Source organism: Esox lucius, chromosome 25, assembly GCF_011004845.1.
Source record: "Esox lucius isolate fEsoLuc1 chromosome 25, fEsoLuc1.pri, whole genome shotgun sequence".
Classification (NCBI taxonomy): domain Eukaryota; kingdom Metazoa; phylum Chordata; class Actinopteri; order Esociformes; family Esocidae; genus Esox; species Esox lucius.
Genome location: NC_047593.1, coordinates 8,517,360 through 8,540,513, shown reverse-complemented (window position 1 = coordinate 8,540,513; position 23,154 = coordinate 8,517,360). Strand labels below are relative to the sequence as shown.

General features: G+C 41.2%; 1 protein-coding gene across 2 annotated transcripts in view; it reads left to right on the top strand.

The window, feature by feature from the left end:
• The first annotated feature begins 385 nt into the window (after positions 1 to 385).
• The window catches only part of mtnr1aa (melatonin receptor 1A a), a 31,963-nt gene continuing 9,194 nt past the window's right edge, over positions 386 to 23,154 (top strand). The window contains exon 1 of one of the 2 annotated variants that reach the window (XM_010891598.3): positions 386 to 806. In XM_010891598.3, the coding sequence (XP_010889900.2) occupies positions 623 to 806 (184 nt within the window). In that variant the 5' untranslated portion in view covers positions 386 to 622. Of the gene's footprint in view, positions 807 to 2,118; positions 2,322 to 23,154 lie in introns of those variants that run through there. The other variant, XM_034291043.1, reaches the window with a different exon arrangement.

Below are 23,154 nucleotides of genomic sequence, written 5' to 3'. Positions count from 1 at the left end.
TTACTTACACAATAGTCTCTAACATAGTAATGGCAATTATTCTGTTAATGGATATTATTTATATGATTATCATAATACCATAAGCTAGCCAAAATATGCACATCATATGCAATTTTAAAAAGCAGGAGACAACTTTATTCAATATGGATTTTCACAACATCTGAATGAATAATTATGAATGAAAGCATGAATAAAGGGACGACGGGTCGCTGGAAGCAATGAATGAGTAGCGAGCTCGTAGCCAGGCTTCAAAGCAGACTGGAAAAGAGTGCAGACGTCAACCGTACACTGCTCTCGTTCTACCTCTTGGAGGCAGCATTTCCACTAATCTTTCAACCGACCTCCACCGGCTCATTGTCATCACGTTTTCCTTGGGAAGGTCTAAAAGTTGCTGATGAATGTCACATACCGACAATGCGATGGCTGCACACAAGTGTAGACTGACACTCAAGCATTGTAAGTACGGAGAAGACAGAAGTTCTCTATAGGAGCTGTAACGGGCAATATGGAGAGGAGTAAAGCCACTCGAAAATACCCAGGCAGCTCTTTATCCAAAATTTAGACTACGCATGGGGCTGGCAGCACGTTTATTTCGATAACTGGAAAAGTTACTAAATATACAATGATTATCAATGGGTCTTATCTGAACAGGTCATCGCTGGACCCGTACAAGGAAGTACTGAATCGCCCCCGGTGGGTTACTACAACTTTGGGGTGCTTCCTGATATTCACTATTGTGGTTGATATTTTGGGCAACCTTTTGGTGATTTTCTCTGTCTACCGGAATAAGAAGCTGAGGAATGCAGGTGAGTAACGTATCATATTGCAAATGAGGTGGGTAAAAGTAAACAACGTCTTTGCGTTTATTGGGTATATTTTAGAACAAAGTTTGAATGTGTTGTGTTTGATACTATCATATTGTATTGATGCATTTGAGACCTAATCGCCAAAAGTGTTGCGCGTTTGGGTAAATCTGCGTACTGTGCACGCGCAATTGTCGATCGACATGCATATAATAGTGGGCTAATGTTTTATGTTGGGAATTTACAAACATACCGTACTCTACATCTATTGAAATAAATGTAACACAGGTTCTATCGCACTGAATTAGTGTGTGTGAGGCTACGGATAAGTGGTGGCGGTTGTCATTTGGAGTTATTCCATCCGTGCGTTGTAAGAGGATACCGTGCCGCTTTGTTTTCTAATAGGTTTAATCTGGTTGGTATCCCGGAAAATGATCATATACCCCGATGTGTATGTTGTATTTGTTTTATAAGGATGCCCTCAATAAATGGTGTAGTCACTCACCTACTACAGGTGGTCCCGCAGCGAAGATGATAGAAAGTTTCCCTGTATGAAATTTGAAATGACCTTATTGTTCTTATTCCGAATTATGATAACATCAAAGCAGTAGTGCGTTTCTGTAAAGATGCACGGCTTAATGTCGACATCAACAAACTTACTAGGCTGGTGCTTTATGGGTGAAAAAAATCACTGCTATCGCAATCTCCGTTTGTGCGTAAAGCTATATGGGGAAAGTAGTTGCGCGACGGAATTTAGTGATATGCTGAAGGCGTCCAGTCTGTCTTTAGAAATGTTATGATCTTTTCTGTAATACACAGTGTGTATGTTGTATTTTTAGGTAGCCTAAATGTTCATGTAATGGAGTTGTTGTTTCGTGTCTAGTACTTTGTCCCCCAGAGCCAAGAGGCTAGAAAGTTTGATTCGCGCCCTCGAATTCTAGCATTCTGTGCACGATGCATGCTCTGATGAGATCGAACCTTGCCAAATAAATGATTGGAGACGCATTCTAACAAACTGCTTCTCTGTTTAAAGCTAGACTCCTTATAACACAAAAACGCCATTTTGCGCTTGTAAATTAAGCATAGTATTATCTTACCCGTTGATTCTGGAAGAATATATCGAGCTTAGTTCAGCTGTCATACCACATCATCAGAACCCAACGTTGGTAAACAATTAAAAACAAATAAGCCTACGTTATACTCCAAATCAGTTATAAATACGATAGGCTATACATGCGTTACATAATATCAAATACATAATGATATTATGTCATGGAAGTCAGCCATCGCATGCTGAGCTCTGTGTACGATAAAATGTCTCCTAGATTACATTTTCTGTTGCCAATAAAGGACAGGGAAAATTGTTTTAGGTTAAATTACGAATTTAAGACAATGCCAGCAGATAAAGATTACAAAACTAAAATTGGTAAACAGATGACGCTCTTTCAAGAATGAAAAATACTCCTGGAGTTTGACACGCGACGCCCGGTGTCGTTGAGGAAAAGGGATGGATGGAGGGTAAAGTATGGGCAAACGTGACTGCTAAGTTTGGGATTGTTTTTCTGCGTACTGTCAAAGCTAATATGACAATGATCGATATTTAAATACACGCTTGTAATTGTGTCTTCGCTGGTGCGCTTTTCCTTCAGTTAAAAGGGATTGGTATTTTACACGCATACTTACAGAGTTGTCAGGATTGAGGGAATGTGCAGCAAAAAAATGACCGCTCTATTTATTTTTGTATCTTCTTTGATGATTTCAATTTTTCTTTTATACGGTTATTTGAGACATACCAAATCTGAAAACTCGCATAGCATCGGTAGTGTGATGTAGGCTATATCACTATGGGGATTTGTGTTAGTCATATTTAACCCATCCCCCAAATGTGAAGAAATATGATTATTATTAAGACTTCCTGTAATGTCCATCCTCTCCTCCCCCTTTCCATCCTGATTTGTCATTATAATCCTTTCCATTTGATATAAACAGAATTGCGCAATCGCCGATTAAGGTTTATTAATAGAATGGACAAATATAACCAAAACAGAAGACCACATTGGGAGAATCGTTTAAATAATTACACCGATTGATTTGTTAAGTTACATTTTGCATGATGGTTTACATCTTGGAGTGTAACCTCTCTGGGGACATCTCAATAGTCTATCGTGGCTACCTCTACTGTTTCAATAACGAATTCAGTTTTTGTGAATGTCAGAAGAATAAATAGGACTCCAGATCATCCAAACGCACCACAACGGGTGCATCTGAATAGTCAAAACGCACTGGTCCTCAACTCTTACCCTACGAGCTCTGCTGATTTTCTGTTCTACCTCATCTTTAATGGCACCCACCTGGTGTCCCCTTCCTAAAAAAGTCCCTGATTAGACCGTGGCAATGAAAAAATGGAGTAGAACTTTCTTCGAGGTCCAGAGTTGAGTTTGAGGGGTCTATTGTCTGCCAATCCTTTTCTCATATCCTACATGTGCAGTGAACTGCATACAAGCTACTGTATATGATTGTCCATAATAATGCAACTGCTTCCCCTGTCCAGTCCATTTATGTCAGTCCGGATGAAGGAAAAGGGACAACCATATGTTAGACTATTGAGATGCTTCCGGTATTGTCTCAGTGTAATTTCGTTGTAGGATCTTCTTTAAATTAGATTTTATTAACACATCTTTGAACTCGTTTTGAGCAAAAACAGGTGAAAGAATGGGTTTTGTACCTATAATGGAGTTACATGGCCTATGTAAAATTGTTTTGCAGCCCTAAAGTGCGACCCATGTGAGAATATCTGCTCTGAATGAAACCACTGACATTGATGCCATTGACTTTGCCATTCAGCCTTCACTCATCCTTCTATACAACACTAATTGGCGCTATATGATGTCAGTAATGGACTTATGCCAAAAGCTTCAATTGAGGTGCACAAAGACAAAAAAAATTCTCTCTCTAACAACATTTCCACAACAGCATTGGATGAACACTGATGATCCCAAAGCAGGCCAGCCACCCAGTTTCCCCATATCCCCAGGTTAATGCCTGTCAGTCAGGGCCGGTTCTAGGCTTAAGCCAGATAAGCGGTTGCTTAGTGTCCCAAACTGCTAGGGGGCCCTGACCGATATGGGAGAGGGTGCCCCAAATCAAAATTCTCTAAGGCTTAAGCCGGCACTGTTTTCTGTAGGACTAGCAATTTTCCAGCCCAGTTACCAAAGATGGTGCATGCCTTACTCAAAGACCTCACAATTTTACCTTCTATTCAAGCAAAGCAAAGATATATAGAGAAAAAAAGTGTCACTGTCAAATTCATATGCCTGAAGGCGGCCATATTGATTAACACAAATCTAGTGCTTTTGGCACAGAGTTGACACACAGCGCTACATAATGTTCGATGTGGTTGTTGCATATCTTTGTCAATGTAAACACAAACTGTGACTGTCTGCGAGCTATTGATAAATCGGTGCCAATTTAAAGCTACCAGATACTCTAGTCTTTTCAGAACAGTCTGTTGATTCTGACCAAAAATAGGATTTTGTGGCATGGGAAAACACATGCATGAAAATAAACTGAAGTATCAGTACTTTCTTAAATTCCATCCAAGTTTTCACGTATGATTCCCAAATGGTCCTCTATACCATTAAATCCAGCCCTCAATTGGTTGGTGATTTTGGTTTCCGTTGCCTGTTGTTACGTAATTTTGTACAGTGAAGACTTTGATGATTAATATATTTTGTTCATCGAGACCCGATGTTCCCTTCAGTTTTTTGAACAGTGTATATAGACGTATTACTCACCAGGAAGTGTACAATACCCAGCTCATGTCAATATCGGGTCAATAACATAGAAAATACTCCCCCTCTCTCGAACTACTGTTGCATACAGTAGGTTTTTCAACGTTACAGAAGAAGAATGCTGTTTTGTGTTGGTGTTCAGTGAAGAAACAGTTGCCTCAGGTCACACATTGTCAGGGGCCTCATGAATAAAATAAATAATTATTATGGCAATAGGACAAATAATATATATCTCCATCCGTGGGCCCCTCTTCACGACCGACCGAACGATCCAGTGTCAAGGGAAGTTCGATCTGTTTTGCGTCGGCACGGTAGCGATGTGCAGTTTGTGATTTTTCCTTTATAATTTGTTCATTTCAGTCATTTGTTTGACCTGCTGGTAGCATTGGAATCTAAATTAGAATTAACCAGCAAATGTCTTTCACTGGCGCTGGACAAAAAAAAAAACACGCTACTGGCAGCATAGCGAGGACAAAAATACATTTGGAACTGATAATTGATTGCATGGTGCAAGAAGTATAAAATGTTATTCATAGAAAAACGCTTTGTAGAATGAATCGTATAGGAGGCCAGCTGCAGTTTGTGAATGAGAATAAACTTTAGAGCAGTTAAGCAACTGTGTTCTACCAAGAGTCACTTACAGGCCGCTTGTGGCCACAACCAGACAACTTTTTAAAGGTAGGCTGTCAATATCGATTCGTTTCTTGATCCGAAGAAATGGAACTGCATGAGTAACGAGTGTATTGGATGGCACCAGGTCAGTTGAGGCTGTGTTCAGCATGAAATGGTAGGCTCGTTAGCACAGCCTCACTGAACTCAAGAATCAGTCAGGCCTGCAACATTAAAGGGGTATACCCACTATGTTTTACCAGTAGCTGCCAACACAATACAAAACTGAACTTTAGTGCAGTTACTGTACATGAACCCTAAATACGATATTATTATATTTTATATTATATTATTATAAAACTATCTAGTGCATTTGATTAGCTATTTCTATGATTTTACGTGCATTGTGATTGCTACAAACTGAAATTGATCGCTTGTTGGGGATATTGAAGGGCAAGTGATAAACAAGTTTGCTTGTTTTGTTGTGTGCAATCACTGGTCCAGTGTGGTGGAAATAAACACAAATAAAGAGTATGCTCACCCTTTTGCATTACACTTTTCCCTCTTAATCAAAAATGTATTACAGGGACATATTTACTTTTTACCATGACCAGGGTTGTGTTAACTCAACAATTAAATCAACACTACATCCCAGTTTATGATTGAGCACAGGTCATTCCATTCATCATGCTAGTTGTTGCTAGAGAATAGGTCTTGGGAACAAGGAATTTGAAGTTGCACTGTGGGCTGGGGCTTCAGAGGGGTGATGGTGGTGGGCCTGGGTTCATGGCTTGTCAGTGTGTTCGGGGAGTCTCCGGTTCGATCCCTGAGTGGGGTAGGAGAGGCCTGGAAGTAAGAGTGTTACAAAGACCAGCATGCCACCCATTTCAATGAAGTGATGATCAACTACAATTAAGTCCTAATTAACTTCCCAAGCTGCTCAAAGTATGATTTGATTTGCTACTGGAGATCCCCAGAGTTTGTTTTTATTGGATGGTTGATGCTTTCATCACATCCTATGTTTTTCATTGCCTTCAGTTTTGCGTGTTTGGCTGAAAGCCCTGAAATGCCTTTTATTTATTTTTTATCATTTAGCAATCCAGTCCCACCAATCCTCTGGTGTTTTTATTGCTGCTAGCATAATATAGCATTTCACAGTCATTTAGTGTTCAGCGCTGTTTGAATATGTCCCTGTTTGTGACAAGAGTTGAAGGCTGCACTTTAAATATCCCATTGGCTTTGTTTCAAAACATTTTGAATGGAAAGTGGTACAGTACAGTGATGTCCAGTTAGTGCGTCTGTGAAAAAGAAATCCTCTCCCCAAGGAAAAATGTATATATTTTTAAATGCAGTGATTCCCTCGAACATCCTGTTTTGTTCTGTCTAGGAAATCCACTTTAAATACCATTTAAATACAATCACAGCTTGAAACTACATCTGGTAAATTATAAGTAAAAGATCACTTAATAGTATAGTTTTAAGCTAAAACCAGTGACTTTTCTCATCTTTACGAAAGGTTGCTCCCTCCAAACATATGAGTGATCTAAACATTTTCCCTGTTTTGGTGCACCTGATTCTAATTTCAATCATTTTATGTGATGGCGAATGTAGGGATGTACTTTTTCCACCTCAGGAAATTCCAATTGTTTATTTTAACTGGGTAAATGGTAATCAAAGCTTTTTTATAACTTGTTAAATTGAGTTACCCCTATCAATGAATATATGGTTAGAGTTTCACTAAAACTATAAACTATTATGGAGTTGTACTTACTTTTTCACATATACCGTATCAGAGATACAAATACAGTACATTATTTATATTTGACCCACGTCATTTTCATTATCTTAATGAGCAATGGACAGTAACATACACAGGGGGTTGTAAAGGAAGCGCTTGGTCTGCCAAGCTGACAATCTGCTGTTCAGTGTGTCAGTTCAGTCAGAAGACACGTTTCAATCTTAACCTCTTGATAACTGGAATATTTGTTGCAATGCTTTTTTTGCTGATTGAAACATGGTACATCATTATTATCTGGACGTGATGGGTATGTTGAGTTTACCTCACGAAGAATGGGGCGAGAACATTTTGGCACTGACTCATTTACTAAAGCCAGTTGCAACAATTGATTTTGGTTGGGTGTTCACCGCAATGTTGAAGTGCTCTACGAACACAGGTGCAAAATCTAAAACGGAATAATTTGATGTTTGATGTTGGCTGTAGCTTCAACATAACTCCCAAAAGTGCTTAAACAAAGCGGCGACAATTCTGCTTTTTGAAACAACAGTCGGACAAGATATTTATGTTATTCTCAATTGAGTGAATTGGCAGAATCGGTAGTTTTCAGAGTTTTTCCCCCTCAGAATGTGCGACGTACGGGAGCGTTTGTTGGTAGACTTGCAGCTTGAAGCGGTTTGATTGAGGGTTCAATCAAACCGCTTTTTGATTGAAAAAGCGGTTTGCGTGCCAGGTGTCCACCGTCACGGTGGCTGAAATTGAACTGTGGCTGGCTGAGATGTTATACTGTACTTGAAATCCGCATAATTGGACATATTGTTGCTCACCTGCTTGCTTTCTCCCAGGGCTGAACCAAAAAAGCATCATTAGCCATGTTCTTGAAACCCCAATTCACAAATCTACTTAGACATTGACTTCAGCGTTGTGGCCTTAAGAAATAGGCGGGGAAACTGATTGGCTGATGCGGTAAAAAAGAAAATCTTACTGTCCAATGAAAAAAGGGGGTGAACGCTGATGTTTAATAAAGAAAAAACGGTGGCTCCAGTTCCTGTCTTCAGTTGCCTGGATCTCTTAGTTAGATATGGATAGACTTGTGCCCGAATGTTTAATTCTGTTTGTCGATTTGAGTTTCTTCATAACCATCCACTAACTATCTGGAATTAAAAAACTCACGAAAGCATCGCTGCACTACTGAGGGACAACTTGCATAACAATTGGTAATAAATAATAATAAATTGGTTTCCTCAGTGTAATAACAGGGTTATAACAAATGGTCAAAGCAAAACGTCCAAACTGCGATGACCCATTTTCATTTAACAAATCACATCTTGTTCAACTTTCTAAGTGGGGCTTTGCTTAGAAAGCAGTCCACTTGTGTTAACATCTGTTGCTGTGATGACCAATAACACTATAGGATCAAGCAGTGGCGGGGCATAGGGCGCGTCGGGACCAAGAGGGATTATGGGTAAAAGGGGTTGACTCAAGAAGAAGCATGACCTACAGGTGACTTTGCCGTATGTGCTCTGTACGTTGTGTGTGTGTGTGTGTCTGAGCTGCATACATAATGTTATAGGGCGAAGACGAAGAGAGCGAGGCCCGGCCAATCAAAGGTTTCCTTAGTTCTTGTCATACCCCATTTATCGCCGGTCATATTTCAGTAAAAAATAAGTCATTAACCCTGACCTGAGGGAAGTGGTGTTAATGTTTGTGTTTGCACCTAATTACGAGTTACTTCCAACAAGTCAAATCTCAGGAGCATGTTAGTCTGCAGAGCAGTGCGTCTCAAAGAAACCAGTGTGTGTTCATGTATTTTCTGCAATTACATAGCCAAGTGAGCATTAAGAGGGGTCTCTTATTTGTGTTATAGCAAATGCTTTCGTATTTCAGCCGTAGTTGCCAGTGACCAGCCTATCTTGCCTTGCTGTGGACCGAGCTCGTAATGCTCAGTGCAGGTGGGTGCTGGCGCCGGGATTTCGGTTGGAGTACATTCGGTTTGGGCTTGGATTGTGCTGTGTGGGTGTTTTGCGGTTCATGACGGCTGTTATTGAAGTTGTTATCAGTGTTTGTCTTGACACTTCTTTGTTGTGCCAACTCCCACGGGGAAGGAGCGAGAAAAAGACACAAACACACACACACACACACACACACACACACACACACAGAGAATTACTTATTCTTTGACTCTTTGGGTATGAAGAGAGAGAGGGGGTGAGTAGAGAGAGAACAAAATACTTGTTTTATTGACTCCTCGGGTATGGGGGTGGATAAAGAACAGAGAAAACGGAATACTTATTGTTTTGTCCCCTTGGGTATGGAGTGACAGAGGGGGTGGGGAGAACTAAATACTTGTTTTAACTCCTAGGGTAAATACTGCACCTGGTTTGGACACAACTACTAATTCAAGGGTGTTTAGTTTTACTATTTTCCACATTGTAGTATGGTAATAAAGTAGTCCTGGGGAATTGGTGAGGTTAAATCATCACTTCCGCCTGTCTTTATTTGATCCTGACATACCCCAGCTGTTGCCAGGTGACGCTGTTGCCAGGTTATAACTTGTCTGGCTGCATCCGGGTCCTTTTCACACAGCTTAGTTATTACGGCTCTAATTGACCCGCCAAGCGAATATTTCCTTTCCTTCCCTCTTTTTGTCCTTTTGTCCCTCTTTCTTTGTTCTTTCTTAATCTTTCTGTCGCTCTCCATCTCTCTCACTGTCAATTTCCCTCGCTGTTCCATGACCCATTCTGACTTTCTCTTTTCAACTCGATACCTCCTCTTGCCCGACCCGCCTATCTGGCAACCGGTCTCCCTTTTACTCTAATAATGTTTTTGCCCCATAAGTTAAATGTGACCTCCCGTGGCCTCGTGCCCCCTGACACTGCTGTCTGTTTGCATCACTCCCGGGCCGTGTGTTAAGGACCCCGGCGTCTCAGGACCGCGTACCTGGCGGAGCAGTTCTGCCAATACTACTCGCCGTCAAGCCTGCTTGGTGATGCTAACTGCCTTGGTAGCACGCAGACTCCGACAGCACGGCCACCAGAGATACGCGTCATAGACAGATAAGACTGCCCGGTGTAACTTATTGGCTGATCAGTCTGATTGGGCGGGAGTTATTAAAATCCAGTGTCTGGGGCTGTACGTATCAGCTCCAGATTCCGTTTTTTTTGTCTGGGACTGATACCAATGGGTATCTCCCTTTGAATGTATTCATATTCAACATGGTCTGCCAGACAATGCCGATCCTATATTCTATTTCGAGAAGCTTAATAAAATACATATGATCCACAAGCCTGTGACAAACTCACAAAAGATCCTCAGAAGGCCCGATGCCTATCTTCCACCTCATGCTCATTTCAGGACAGCCACATTAAAGCGTATGATATTATAAGGAAACCTCTTTCTGCTTGACGTGTGCCGGGCGTGACGCGCGCGGCGGGCTCGGGGCGGGGAGCTGAAGCGGCCCGTAGCCCGGAGGTTAGAGGGATGAGGCGACGAGCGGAGGGCCCTGGACACCATTCCCCGCCGATGTGCTCTTGAGCAGAACGACTGAGATTTAATCTTAAACCTAATCGGATTTTGTTTTTAGCCGCTCTGGTGAGGCCTTGCTAGCTGAGCGTCATTAGCATGCTTGTACACTTCTATGCTACTTATGAGCTACAAGTAAGTGCATTGGAAGTGATATGTCGATATTTGTTTGTGGGATGTGCTCCCTGTCGGTCTTTATTGAGTAGATATGCAATACACCAATTGAATACTGGTTTGGTGTAATGGGATTGCGAACACACAATGAATAGGACATTTTAAAGTGGGTTAGCAACATGGTCACACTCCTGTCATCTTCGTTCTGAAGTGTGCTCGATTACTGGGCTACTTCATTGCATTTACATTTAAGTACATTCAGTTGGGGTAGATATGGGCATGAAGGACTTTCCATTTGCCTGTCCATTCTTTCCAAAAAGGGAAGAGAACTTTTGCACACTTCGAGATAAGGGAAGATTTATCTGTATGCAATTGGCAAAGGGGGTTCCTCTACAGGAAGAACCGAAACAAATTATGTCCTGGCAAGTAATTAGGGTTCTAATTAGGGTTTCTAAAGTAATGTTGCGGGACTGTTTGTTTTTCAGTATGAATGGAAAACTCTTCATTTTCACATATGTTTTGAGGAATGTACACTGGATGATGCTTAAGTCTTACAGATGTTATGAACACAAACACAAACCTGCCCTCACTCACTTGAAAGCTCTCTCTGATGCTTCTGTGCATTTGCCCAAAACAGCTTGGCATTCATCTTCTTGTTTGACCCCAGTCTCACACCATCCAATTACTTTTGCGTTCCCCAATGTGATTACAAAGGCTCAGCAAAATACGAATGTGTTGCCTATCAGGCAAAAGTGGTTGCAATCACATCATAATTTTTACCGCCTAATTCCCCCATTTGACAAGACATTCTGCTTCCCATGTCTCTTAGTTTTCATTGCTGGTGTTTGAGCTGTCTGTGGCATTTGAGAAAGCGCATTAAGATCAGGGAATCCTTGCTGATGATACCTCTGCAATACCAATTGTAATTGCCCACAAGGCTTCTGAGTCACTCATCCGATTGGAGCACAGTTAAGACCCGAAATCTGGACTGGTGGATAGCTTAATGTTGAGAATGAGTGCCAGATACCGTGACGCCATCTGAGAGAAAATGTTACATTCCTATAGTAAATTTCTTTTCGTCACTTTTAAAAAACAGGTTATCTGGCGACTCTGCAACTAAAAAACCTGTATAAAACAGGTAAAACATAATTACGATGTAACATACTCTCCATTGCTCTCCTGTCAAACTGGAATCGGAAAGAAAATTACATTTCGGCCAAGGATAAATGTGATGGGATCCACGAGTGTAGCATGTCAGAAATAGAGGGACATTTTGGAAGGACAGACATGGGAATGATCTTTTTTTATATCCACTGCAAAACCCTTTTTCTGAACTCTGTCCAGACTTTCTTGTGATTAACTGATTGACATGTTGTCACCCTGCAATTACACACCTGGCAAGTTGCACTATATACAATCATATCTCACGGAAACAAGAATTAGAGTGTGTCTGTGTGTGTGTGTGTGTGTGTGGCGGGGGGGGGGGTGTGTGAAAGGGAGTTGGTAGAGACAGAATAAAGATGGAGAGGAGGCAGATGAGCAGTGAAGTGGAAGAGACACAGCGGGAGAGAGAAAGAAGGAGATGTAGCAAGAAAGACAGATAAAGAGAAATAGAGAAGGAGAAAGACAAAGAAATAGAGGAGGAATGGAAATAAGCATGATATGGGTTGGAAACCCTCAATGGATGACCCCAGGTAGTGACATGAGTCTGTTTGTTCAGGGGAGGAACAGAAGGATGCATGCCAAGTCAAATACCGGAAATGTAGACACAATCTTTTTTCTTCTCGAAGGTGCCTGCCACAATGTGGGCCAAGGGCCAAATCATAATAAATGTCCTCTGTTAAAAAAGGTTGAAAACATCACAATGCTCATAGTGGGATTGAGATATGCACGTTCATCAATAGGTATTTGTGCGCGACAGGTTAGAAATACAACAAGGTGAGATATATTGACCTCTTCCATGTGATTAAAACGATTACAAAATGATTAGCCCTTGTTCTGATTCCAGGCTCAATTTCAGTTGACTGGCCTGAGTCTTAAAGGTTGTTACCAACAGAAAGTCATTCTCCTATATCATATGTTACTTCACAGACGCACATCTGTCTTAACTGTAACATATTGCAGCAAGTTTCACCAGTCACAGGGTTGAAAGAAGACATGGAGACTTAGTTGCAAGACAATGCTCTTCACTGTCACACGCTTACATTCATCATGCAACAAAACTGAGAACCAAGTGACACACTTAGATACAATAACTGTTATTCATATAGGATCTTAACAAATAGAGTGCTCTTTACTTCTAGGGTTGGTCCACAAACTCCTGACCCCCACCCCCAACCATCACAAGTTATTCCCAAGGGCATCACTGGACAATACAACAGGCTGGCCAAAACACAATGCACTTGCATCTTCCAAACAGTCACAGCAAATGTGAAAAGTAGCAGAATTACCAGCCGCAAAGCAGGCTGGGATACCACTAGAAAAAAGGATTATGCAATTTACAGCAATATCCCGGAGCTCCACAGAAACATGTTTTTACAGTAAAATTTCAATCGGAAGTGGCCACTATGATAACAGGGCCGATATCCCGTCAGAGGAATTTCTGTCAGCTTCTATTATGGGGTGGTCATTATTTTCCTTTAAAGGATGCACCTAAAGCACCCCTCATTAATTTTTTTTATTACTAAGTAAATGACCCTTAATAGCAGCCTGTTTGTATGGTAAATCCACAGAATAAAATATTATAATATTTTTTTGCATTGCTCTATATAAAAAACTGCCAAGAGAACTGCATAATATGGACAGGGCACACTTTTTTTGCGATCTGGGCACTACCCAAAAGCAATAGGAAATTATACAGAAGGAAATAATATGTTCAGGCTGATAAACTCCCCTCAGGTGCAAAAACTTGGGCCGACACTTTGTTTCTCAGAGGCCTTAAGCCTGTCAGAAAACCCATTTGGAAGTTTTATAAATCAAAATAAGTGACTGAGCAGTCAGTTTGTTGGTGGCAACAGCCTCATATTTTAATTTAATGATGGTTATCTCCATGTGATATTTTATGTAAAAAGATAACACTGTGAGGGCTGCACTCTGTGTCTGTGTCTCTGTGTGTGTGCACATATTTTACCATCCCTGTTGGGACACAGTAAAAAGTTTGAAGGTAAAAGTTACAGTAGGGTCAGTAGTTGTAATTGGGGGTTAGGTTTAGGGTTGAGGTTGAGTTTTGGGTTTACGATTATACTTGTACTGAATGGGATGGTAAAACGGAAAAGGTATATCTGTGAATAGCTGTGTGTGTGTGTGTGTGTGTGTGTTTATGTGTATATGATATCTGCACAACTGCAGGCTGTTTGTCTGAGACTGCTCTCTATGCCTGTCAGAGCCGACTCGGTTTTCTTCTGTTGGAAATGTTATGGCTCGCGATTTGAGCAGGCAGCGCTCTGTATCAAATGCCAAATCAGACAGTACCAGCTTGGCTGGGCTTACCTTGTCGATTGCCCTACTTTGTATTCTGTTTCGTGTGACAGAAGTGACGATAGAGTGTAAGAAAGGGAAGGGTAAATGGGGGAGGAAGAGTAAAACTGTGTAAGGAAAGTAAACAGGGAAATGTCTGTTGTCCCTTATAATGCACCCATATCAATTTATTTTTTACAGTGTACTGTAACGGGGTGTGTTGGATTTGTACGCATGACATTGTCAGTTAATTTCCTAGTGTAATTGGATCTTATCCAGTACTGTTAGGGAGGAAGGCTTGGGAAATGAAAGTCACTCATAACATGGTCGCTCCTATCATCGCTATGCAGATAACACTCATATCATACATATACAGATAACACATACTACTTTTCTCATTCCCCCTTCTGACACCCAGGCGGCGAAATGCATCTCTGTGTGCCCGGCAAATGTCTCCCTTGGATGTAGAACCACCACCTCAAGCTCAGCCTTGACAAGACAGAGCTGCTCTTCCTACTGTGAAATGCCTTCTCCAAGATATCTTCGTTATGGTTGACAACTGTATTGGCTTAATTCCACTTTCCCTTTGTACCTTTAGCCAATATGGAGAATAACTTAATCTTAATCTGTTTACAATAACGTGATATCCAGAATTGTTTGTATTGAATCATTACGAATCCATTAATTGTCTTCTTTAACAAAATAAATTATTCCAAACGAAATAAACCAATGATCCTAACAACAATAAAACAAATGAAGTCCACTGATCAAACAAAATGCATACAAAAAAAAACAACATCCGTGGCATTTTTTTTCAAATGATTTTAAGTCTTGCCAGCCATCTTCTCCTAGAGGCCTAGACACCAGCCGCTTTTATGGACACCTCCTACCTGTGGGCAAATTGGATAACTGCACACAAATACACATATGCACACGAACTGCACACAAATAGGAATATGCACGCATGTGGTTCCTACAACATCTCTAAGGTGTACCCCTCCCAAAATGCAAAAGTACCACGGTATAACCTAACATAACACCCTTTTGTTCTCTGCAAACCTCAAAGCAGAGATTTGTACCTCAAAGTTCATGCTGTACTGCATCGGCAGAGTACAACCTTTTCTCACCCAGGAAGAGGCACAGGTTCTAATTCAGGCACTTGTCATCTCACATCTGGACTCTCTGTCGGCTTGGCTTCCTGCTTGTGTCATTGAACTCCCGCAACTAATCCAAAACGCTGGGGCCCGTCTGGTGTTTAATCTTCCCAGGCTCTTCTATGTCACCCCTCTCAGCCACACACTCCACTGGCTTAAAGTCAAAGCTCTAAAAGACCATGGTGCTTGCCTGCTGACTTTGCTGACTTTTCATTGCAAAGCTCTGGATGTGAACAACTGCCATAGTATATTACTAACAGTGAAATATATAAATAGTTTTAAATATGTTCGTGAGTTCTCAGTGAATGTTCTCCTGGTTAAAAAAAAACTAGATTTTGTTCAATCCAGGCTCTGAGTCTCACCAATCAACTAAGTTCCCATTGCACTCTTGTGGCTTGAGTTGAAGGGTTACCCATGAAAGTTCCGTACTGAATTCCAAATGTGTCCTTCCTTTTTCCAGTGGGCCAGATCCGACTTTCTCATCCCCCCGCGACTCTTCCTGTTGGATTTGTAAGTGAGGACGAGTTCAGTTCCTCGCTCCGTATTTCCCTGGACCGGCGGTGTTGATACTCGTTCTTTTGGTTCTGGAGTTGTAGACCCACATGTCCCCAGACTGATATGTATTGGATTACCTACAGGACACTGACAGTCAGCTGGAATACCCCTTGAGGGGGGAATCCACCTCCCCCAGACCCTCAATCTGAGCACTTTGCTTACTCCTCCGGAATCTGAACTCATGCCATGTTCCAATTCACAGAAGAGTTAGCGTTACTAATGTATGCGTGTGTATTCAGGCCAAGCTCTGTTGAGCTGTATCTACAGACTGTGAATGCCTGATTGATCAATTATTCCATTTATCTTTCTGCTTAAATTACACTCCTCAGCTCAGACTATTTTGTCTCTCCCACTGGTTTGTGTGTGTGTGAGAGAGAGAGAGAGAGAGACAGAGAACAATGAGTAAATACTCTCATACCCGAATGTGCTTTTTGTATAAGGGCTAAGCGTTTATCTGTTAATGTGAACTCAACAGGTAGATAAATCGGAAGCTGCAAAGATAATGAATACACAGGCTTAGCTACTGGTTTCTGCCTGCTAGTACCTTTCTAATCGCCACCCAACAACTAGTGTTTGACATTATGAAAACTCATTTTGCCCCCTCTAGAACTCATTTGGTGTTTAGCCAGATCTGAGTATGTTTCCTCACCGTCGGAATTACTAAAACATAATAAGCTAACCATTGTTTCTGAGTGTTTCTATGCTTCCTGTTCCGCTTTCTGTGATTAGCAAGCCAGACAATCCTGAATGCATACCACTAGCTACATCGAGGCATGTCCTGTATCAACATAAAAACAATTACAGTGTAAATTGTGTTCCTGCAAATGACATGAGCTTATGTTCTGTGTCAACATGAACAAATGACACTACACACTGTTAATACATTTGTAAATCCTTAATTTAGTATGGGTTGTCGTCTGTTCATGTCTTTGTTCATCACTTGTTAATGTTAACTACTGTATTCGTTGATGGTACAGTTGTTCATGAACCTTTTTTAGAAAGTGTTACCAATATTTCTTCTATCACAAGAAATACAACACTGGAACCCCTGGACACCCCTCCTCTAAGCCCTGATGACATATGTTCAGTGGGCTACAACACTGTCCCGGAACTCAGGGGATTCAGGTTTAAACTCAGTCAAGATTTTAATCATTCAAAAAAATCCCTAGTGCAAAGACTAGTATTTCTTTTTTTGTCTCATCTGACCAGAGTACCTTCTTCCATATGTTTGGGGAGTCTCCCACATGCCTTGTGGCGAAAACCAAATGTCTTTGATATTTTTTTCTTCAACCAATGGCTTTTTTCTGGCCACTCTTGGGTGAAGCCCATCTTAGTGGAGTGTACGTCTTAAAGTGTTCCTATGGGTGGACACTCCATTCTCCACTGTGGAGTTTTGCAGCTCCTTCAGGGTTATTTCTGGTGTCTTTGTTGCCTCTCTGATAGATGCCCGCCTGGTCTGGTCCGTGAGTTTTGGTGATCGTCCCCCTGTTGGTTGTGGTGCCATACTCTTTCAATTTGTAAATAATGGATTTGGTGGTGCTCAGTAGAATGTTCAAAATATCTAAAATGTTCCCTGTAATTTTTTTCTAAAAAAAATACATTTAAATGACAGGTTGTAATACAACAGAATAGGAAAAACGCCAAGGGGGATGAATACTTTTGCAAGGCTCTGTAAAAGGGATTGCATGTGTCTTCCCATGTGTACATAGTGCTACAGTAGGCAAGATCACATTACCATCATTGGTATTCTCCTCCACGTTGTGAGGAATTCTGGGCCATGCGCTTCCATTTGAATGAGGCAACTATGATACAATGAAAAAGCATATGAACTTGACTCCAGGTGCCTGGATACAAAATGTGAGTGAAATGTGTGTGTGGTGGGGGTTTCAATAAGTCAAGGACACAGCGACTCAGCAGGTACTGTTCGTGTCAGCAGTACTAGGCAGCCCCGCTGTGTAGGAAAAGGATTTATATGGTACTATCAGTGTGTGTGTTCTAGGCATTTAAACAGTTTTATGGTCTACAAGTGTTACTGTACGTTCTAGTGAAACTCGAAAAACAAGGAACGTTTCACCTTGTGAATATTTTTGGTTTAGCGGTTATGTTTAGGGTAAAGGACAGGGGTTAGAGTGAGTGGTATGTTTTGGGAAAATAAGACGTTACATTGGAAGGTTTGGTGTTGCCTCCAGAATAGGAAAATGTAAAACACCTCCATGACAACGCACACCAACCCGTCAGTCATTTTAGGAGTGTCTAATCTGATGGCGGAGGAGAGAGACAGAGTGACGAGCAGGTCAGAGGCTCAATCTACTCACTGTTCTGGAAAATAGGATTCGTTATTTGTGATGGATTGGAAGATAGTGGGTTCTTTTTAATACAGGGATGAATTAATGTGGAATGAAACTCTCTGAATTCAGGTTAATGCTGGTACTTGCATGGCTTTGGGGTTGAACCTGTTGCATGAATAAATGGCCGACGGCGTGAGTGAAAGCTTACGCATTAACATCACGTACATACACCGATCAGCCATAACATTATGATCACCTGTCTAATACTGTGTAGGGACCTTTTGCCACCAAAACAGCCCTGACCCACTGAGGCATGGACTCCTGCCTGTTGGGCCCTGTCTGGGGCCTCCCCCGGGTAGGGCCACAGTGTCGCCAGACCCCCCCGTCTCAGTTCCCAAGTGTTCCGCTGCTATATTATTGTGTTGGGGGGTATGAGGAATTCACTTTCTAACTTTTCTCAGTCTCCTCCAGTTAAAACAATTTAGGAGGAGTTGAGGTCCTGGTCCACACCCGCGGAGTACCTGGTTTGGGGGGCCCGTTGCTGTCCCTATCCTTGTCCACCTGGTCATACTTTTGACCTAGTCTAAAATCAAATAGACTCCAGATTTAGCCCAGAGAAATGTATAAATTATTCCAATTGAACTCTTAATATCTCACCCGGCACAGCCAGAAGAGTACTGGTCACCCCTCTGAGCCTGGTTCCTCTCTAGGTTTCTTCCTAAAATTCGGCCTTCTTAGGGAGTTTTTCCTAGACACTGAATTTCTACACTACTGTTGTTTGCTCCTTGGGGTTTAAGGCTGGGTGTCTCTGTAAATTACTTTGTGACAACTTCTGTTGTAAAAATGGCTTTATAAATACATTTGATTGATTGACCTCTGAAGGTGTGCTGTGGTATCTGGCACCAAGACATTAGCAGCAGATTCTTTAAGTCCTGTAAGTTGCGAGGTGGGGCCTCCATGGATTGGATTTGTTTGTCCAGCACATCCCACAGATGCTCGACTGGATTGAGATCTTGGGAATTTGGAGGCCAAGTGAAGACCTTGAACTCATTGTGTTCCTCAAACCATTCCTGAACCATTTTTGCTTTGTGGCAGGGCGCATTTTCCTGCTGAAAGAGGCCAATGCCATCAGGGAATACCGTTGCCATGAATTGGTGCACACGGTCTGCAACAATGCTTAGGTAGGTGGTACGTGTCAAAGTAACATCCACATTAATGGCAGGACCCAAGGTTTCCCAGCCAAACATTGCCCAAAGCATCACACTGCCTTCGCTCCCCATGTGCATCAGTGAGCCATGGCCTCCCATGACCCTGTCGCTGGTTCGCCACTTTTCCTTCCCTAGACCACTTTTGATAGGTAGTGACCACTGCAGACTGGGAACACCCCACAAGGGCTGCAGTTTTGGAGATGCTCTGACCCAGTTGTCTAGCCATCACAATTTGGCCCTTGTCAAAGTCGCTCAGATCCTTATGCTTGCCCATTTTTCCTGCTTCTAACTTTGAAGACAGAATGTTCACTTGCTGCCTAATAATCCCACCTACTGACAGGTGCCATGATAACGAGATTATCAGTGTTATTCACTTCACCTGTCAATGGTCGTAATGTTATGGCTGATCGGTTAGAGCTTTTTAACATTAAATGTAATCCCTGAGCCGGCAAAAATCTCTCATTCTGTCTCTGAGCAAGGCATTTAACCCTAACTGCTTCCGGTTGTGTTCTCCTTCATGCTTACCAGGTAAAATAAACATACAAATCTAAGATCAGTTAATATCAGCAAACTGATACAGTATGTTAAACTGTACAAAATGAGATGTTATTATAAGATATAAAATCCAGTCTCTGCATATATTACTTATATTACAAAATATGTTTCTGTTTCAGTCCCTACTAATGAGTTATGCCGAGGTACCAAGCTCGTAATAAAAGTAGTTCCAATTAAACATGCACATCATACTTTAATCCCATAAGTCTTTGGAAATTGGCACAGCATAAAGTTTTATTTAATATTTCGTTCCATTCGGAGAAACACGCACTCACCCCACTGTTACACACTACATTAATTCTCAGTAGATATCCATCTTTAAAAAAAATTTGACCAGCTAGTCCATTCTAATTAATAAGTTAATTAAAAAATTCAATAATTCTAACTCTTGTAATCGCCCACTATTTGTGAATCAGCCGACAGTACTATGCTAGAAAAATACATCAATCTCTAGGTGCGGCGTCCATGACTAAAACAAATGTTGGTTGACAGAGAATCAACTTTGCTTCTGTGTTTTTTTTGTGTTTTTTTTCCACCTGTGTTGCCCGTATAACAATAACTCAGCTGAATACTGAACTCAAAGACAATTACGCAAAAAATAAAAAAATACATCTCCACATCGCCATTCTCACGTGGACAAATAATTTTTTGTCTTATGCCACGGTGTAAGAACTTGATTGGCAAAGATCTGTGAGTGTACATACTTCCCCTGTGCTTATGCAGAAAGGATGAGTCAGACTGTAGTTCGGAAGATGGTCGAGATGTTTCAGATAAGTAAAAGCGAGGCGAGTAAAAATCTAAAAATCTGGGTCTTGAAAATGAATGTCATGGTTGATAAGCCTGTGTCTGTTTTCTGAGAATTCAACACACATTTGTCCTGAGAGTGTGAGTTGGAGTGGTGCCTCCTGCACTATGAAAATGTGTGACTGCTCGACTAAATCAGGGTTGGTGGACCGCAACAGCCAATCAACCAACCAATCGATCAGTTGACTTAATGTGGTCAGCCCAATTCAATAGATGGCTTTTTAAGGACCGGTCATTGGTGTATAATTTGTAAAGGCTTTGAGGAGCTCTTTTTTTAACTGGGTCTTCACGGAGAGTTCAAAAGCTAAAAAGCATTCATTCAAATCTGCCACTTGTATCAAATTACCTGGTAATTGTAAAATGGAGCCTTTCACGAATAGAGGAAATCATTGGTTTTCTATACGCATGAGCAAAAAAACAAACAATTGTTTGTAGTGTTCACATTTTACTTCATAATTTGACATTTTGCCGATAGGGGCAAATGGGATTACCAAGTGAATACCAAGAGAACAATCAGTGGTAGCACCATACGGTGTGGTAGCCTGTACAAAGGCTGACATTGCTGGAAGAAAATAATTTAGACCACCTCAATCCTTGTTCGGCAAAGAAAACACATTTAATGTTGGGGAAAAAAGGTTTTTGTTGTGTTAATTAGTATATGTAAAGTATGACAGTGTCTATGTGTCTGTCTATGGGGGGGGGGGGGGGTAATATCCATGTAGGCTGGAATTACCTACTGTATGTTCTGGGTCAAGAATCCCAATTTCTAAAAACAAAATAATATTTAACATTGTAAACACAGGTCAGAATGGATATTAACTGAAAAAGCAGCTTATGTAATTTCTTGTAATAGCACTTTACTTTTTATAAATTAGTGAATCCTGAGTTAATTTAGAATTAGCAGGGTGAGCTATACCATAAAGACATCTTCTTTATATCATCACTCCACGTAGAGCAAAACTACATGAAATGATAATACTACATGCAATTTGTTTTATTAAATAGATTTAAGGAAACAAATTGCCATCACCATCATCGCAACGATATTACAGTCAATCTTCTTGTGACAAGAAGATGTGACATAAATAGGTTTGTGTGCAGTAAAGTGACAGAGGTTAATTAGAAATTCCACTTTTATTCCACTTCAATGAAGAATAATCAAAACACATGTTGTCACATGTTTCATTGTAAACACCCACTTCTGTGAAGATTTATTGTTTCACGGTTTTTTCATACTGAACTAAGGTTTTTATTTAACTTTTTATTTAGAGATGTTTTTTCTTGGAGTACCTCTTGTCAAGATGCCTTTTAAGCTTTGGTTTACCAAAATATACAATTGTAATGTAGTTAACAGAAACAAATATATTTGTGATTAAAAAAATTAGAGCATTCCTGACAAGAAAGCTCTCTCCCACACTCTTGTATCAGGTTTTAAAGAGGACAAGGGAGCGCGCCCCCGCCACCCCCCACCCATGTGACCTGTCTGTAGAGTTAGCCTGTGAGCAGGCAGACACTGCTTTTCTGTATATCAGCTGAATGTGTATGCTTTGTGGTGGTCCATAACAGACTGGGCTATTGAGTTCTGTGGTTCTTGTGGTCATGAGTTAATATCCTGGAAAGCCTTAAGGGAAAGTTCATCCTCAGGAAGAAGACAACCAATCTTTGTTCTCTTTCTGATTTATGTATGTTTGCTCTTCTTAAGCTGCACCTATGAAGTCAAAATCAATAATCTTTTATAGACTTTGACTTGAAGAAAATAAGTCAAATTTTTAAAGGAGGATTTACAACACATTTATGCAAACTGTCTGAGTGCAATTATAATACTTGACACAATCAGCATTGTTGTTTTCCGCCAGGCAATTTCCGCATTGTAGGTTGAGTCTTCAGAAGGCTTCCTCATCACCTATCAATAGGCCTTGTGATTGGCTTTGAGACCAGAGGTTAGTCACAGAGGCACGCTATTCGATTGTAACGCTTGTGTCCTGGCAGGACTTCCAATCTGTCCATGCCTATCTGGATCACATCGTCCCCTAATGTGGCGTGTTTCGGCCTGCCTCTCCAAATCCAAACCCACACACCTAACTCCACCACTCAACCAAATTCACCTCAGGGATAATGTGTCCGTCATGCAACTCTATGGCCTCTGCCTCGCTCACACAAACTGGGCTCTTCCATTGAAATACCTACTGGACTCCAGTTGTGTTCATCTCCGCGACACCAGCCATTGTTTTAGATAAAGTTACACATGTTATGAATAGTTCACAAACGTTTCTCTGTAATAAACAGCCCACTTTTTATTTATTTTGCTTGCTAGGAACTAGGAATTTCCACTCTTATGTGGAACTACAGTGAAATTGAGTGGCACCGTAATCGTCACACCTAACGTCCTCAAATTCGTTTGAGAGTGGCACTCTTTGTTGTCAGTGAGGAATGCTTTGATTCCTGCTGCTAGGCCATCCCTGTCGCGTATCCTTGTGCCCCATATCACAAGCCAATTTCCTGTGACCACAAAGCAGAGAAAAATCCCCATTTGAAAATAATGGACCTGGGGCCCCGACGG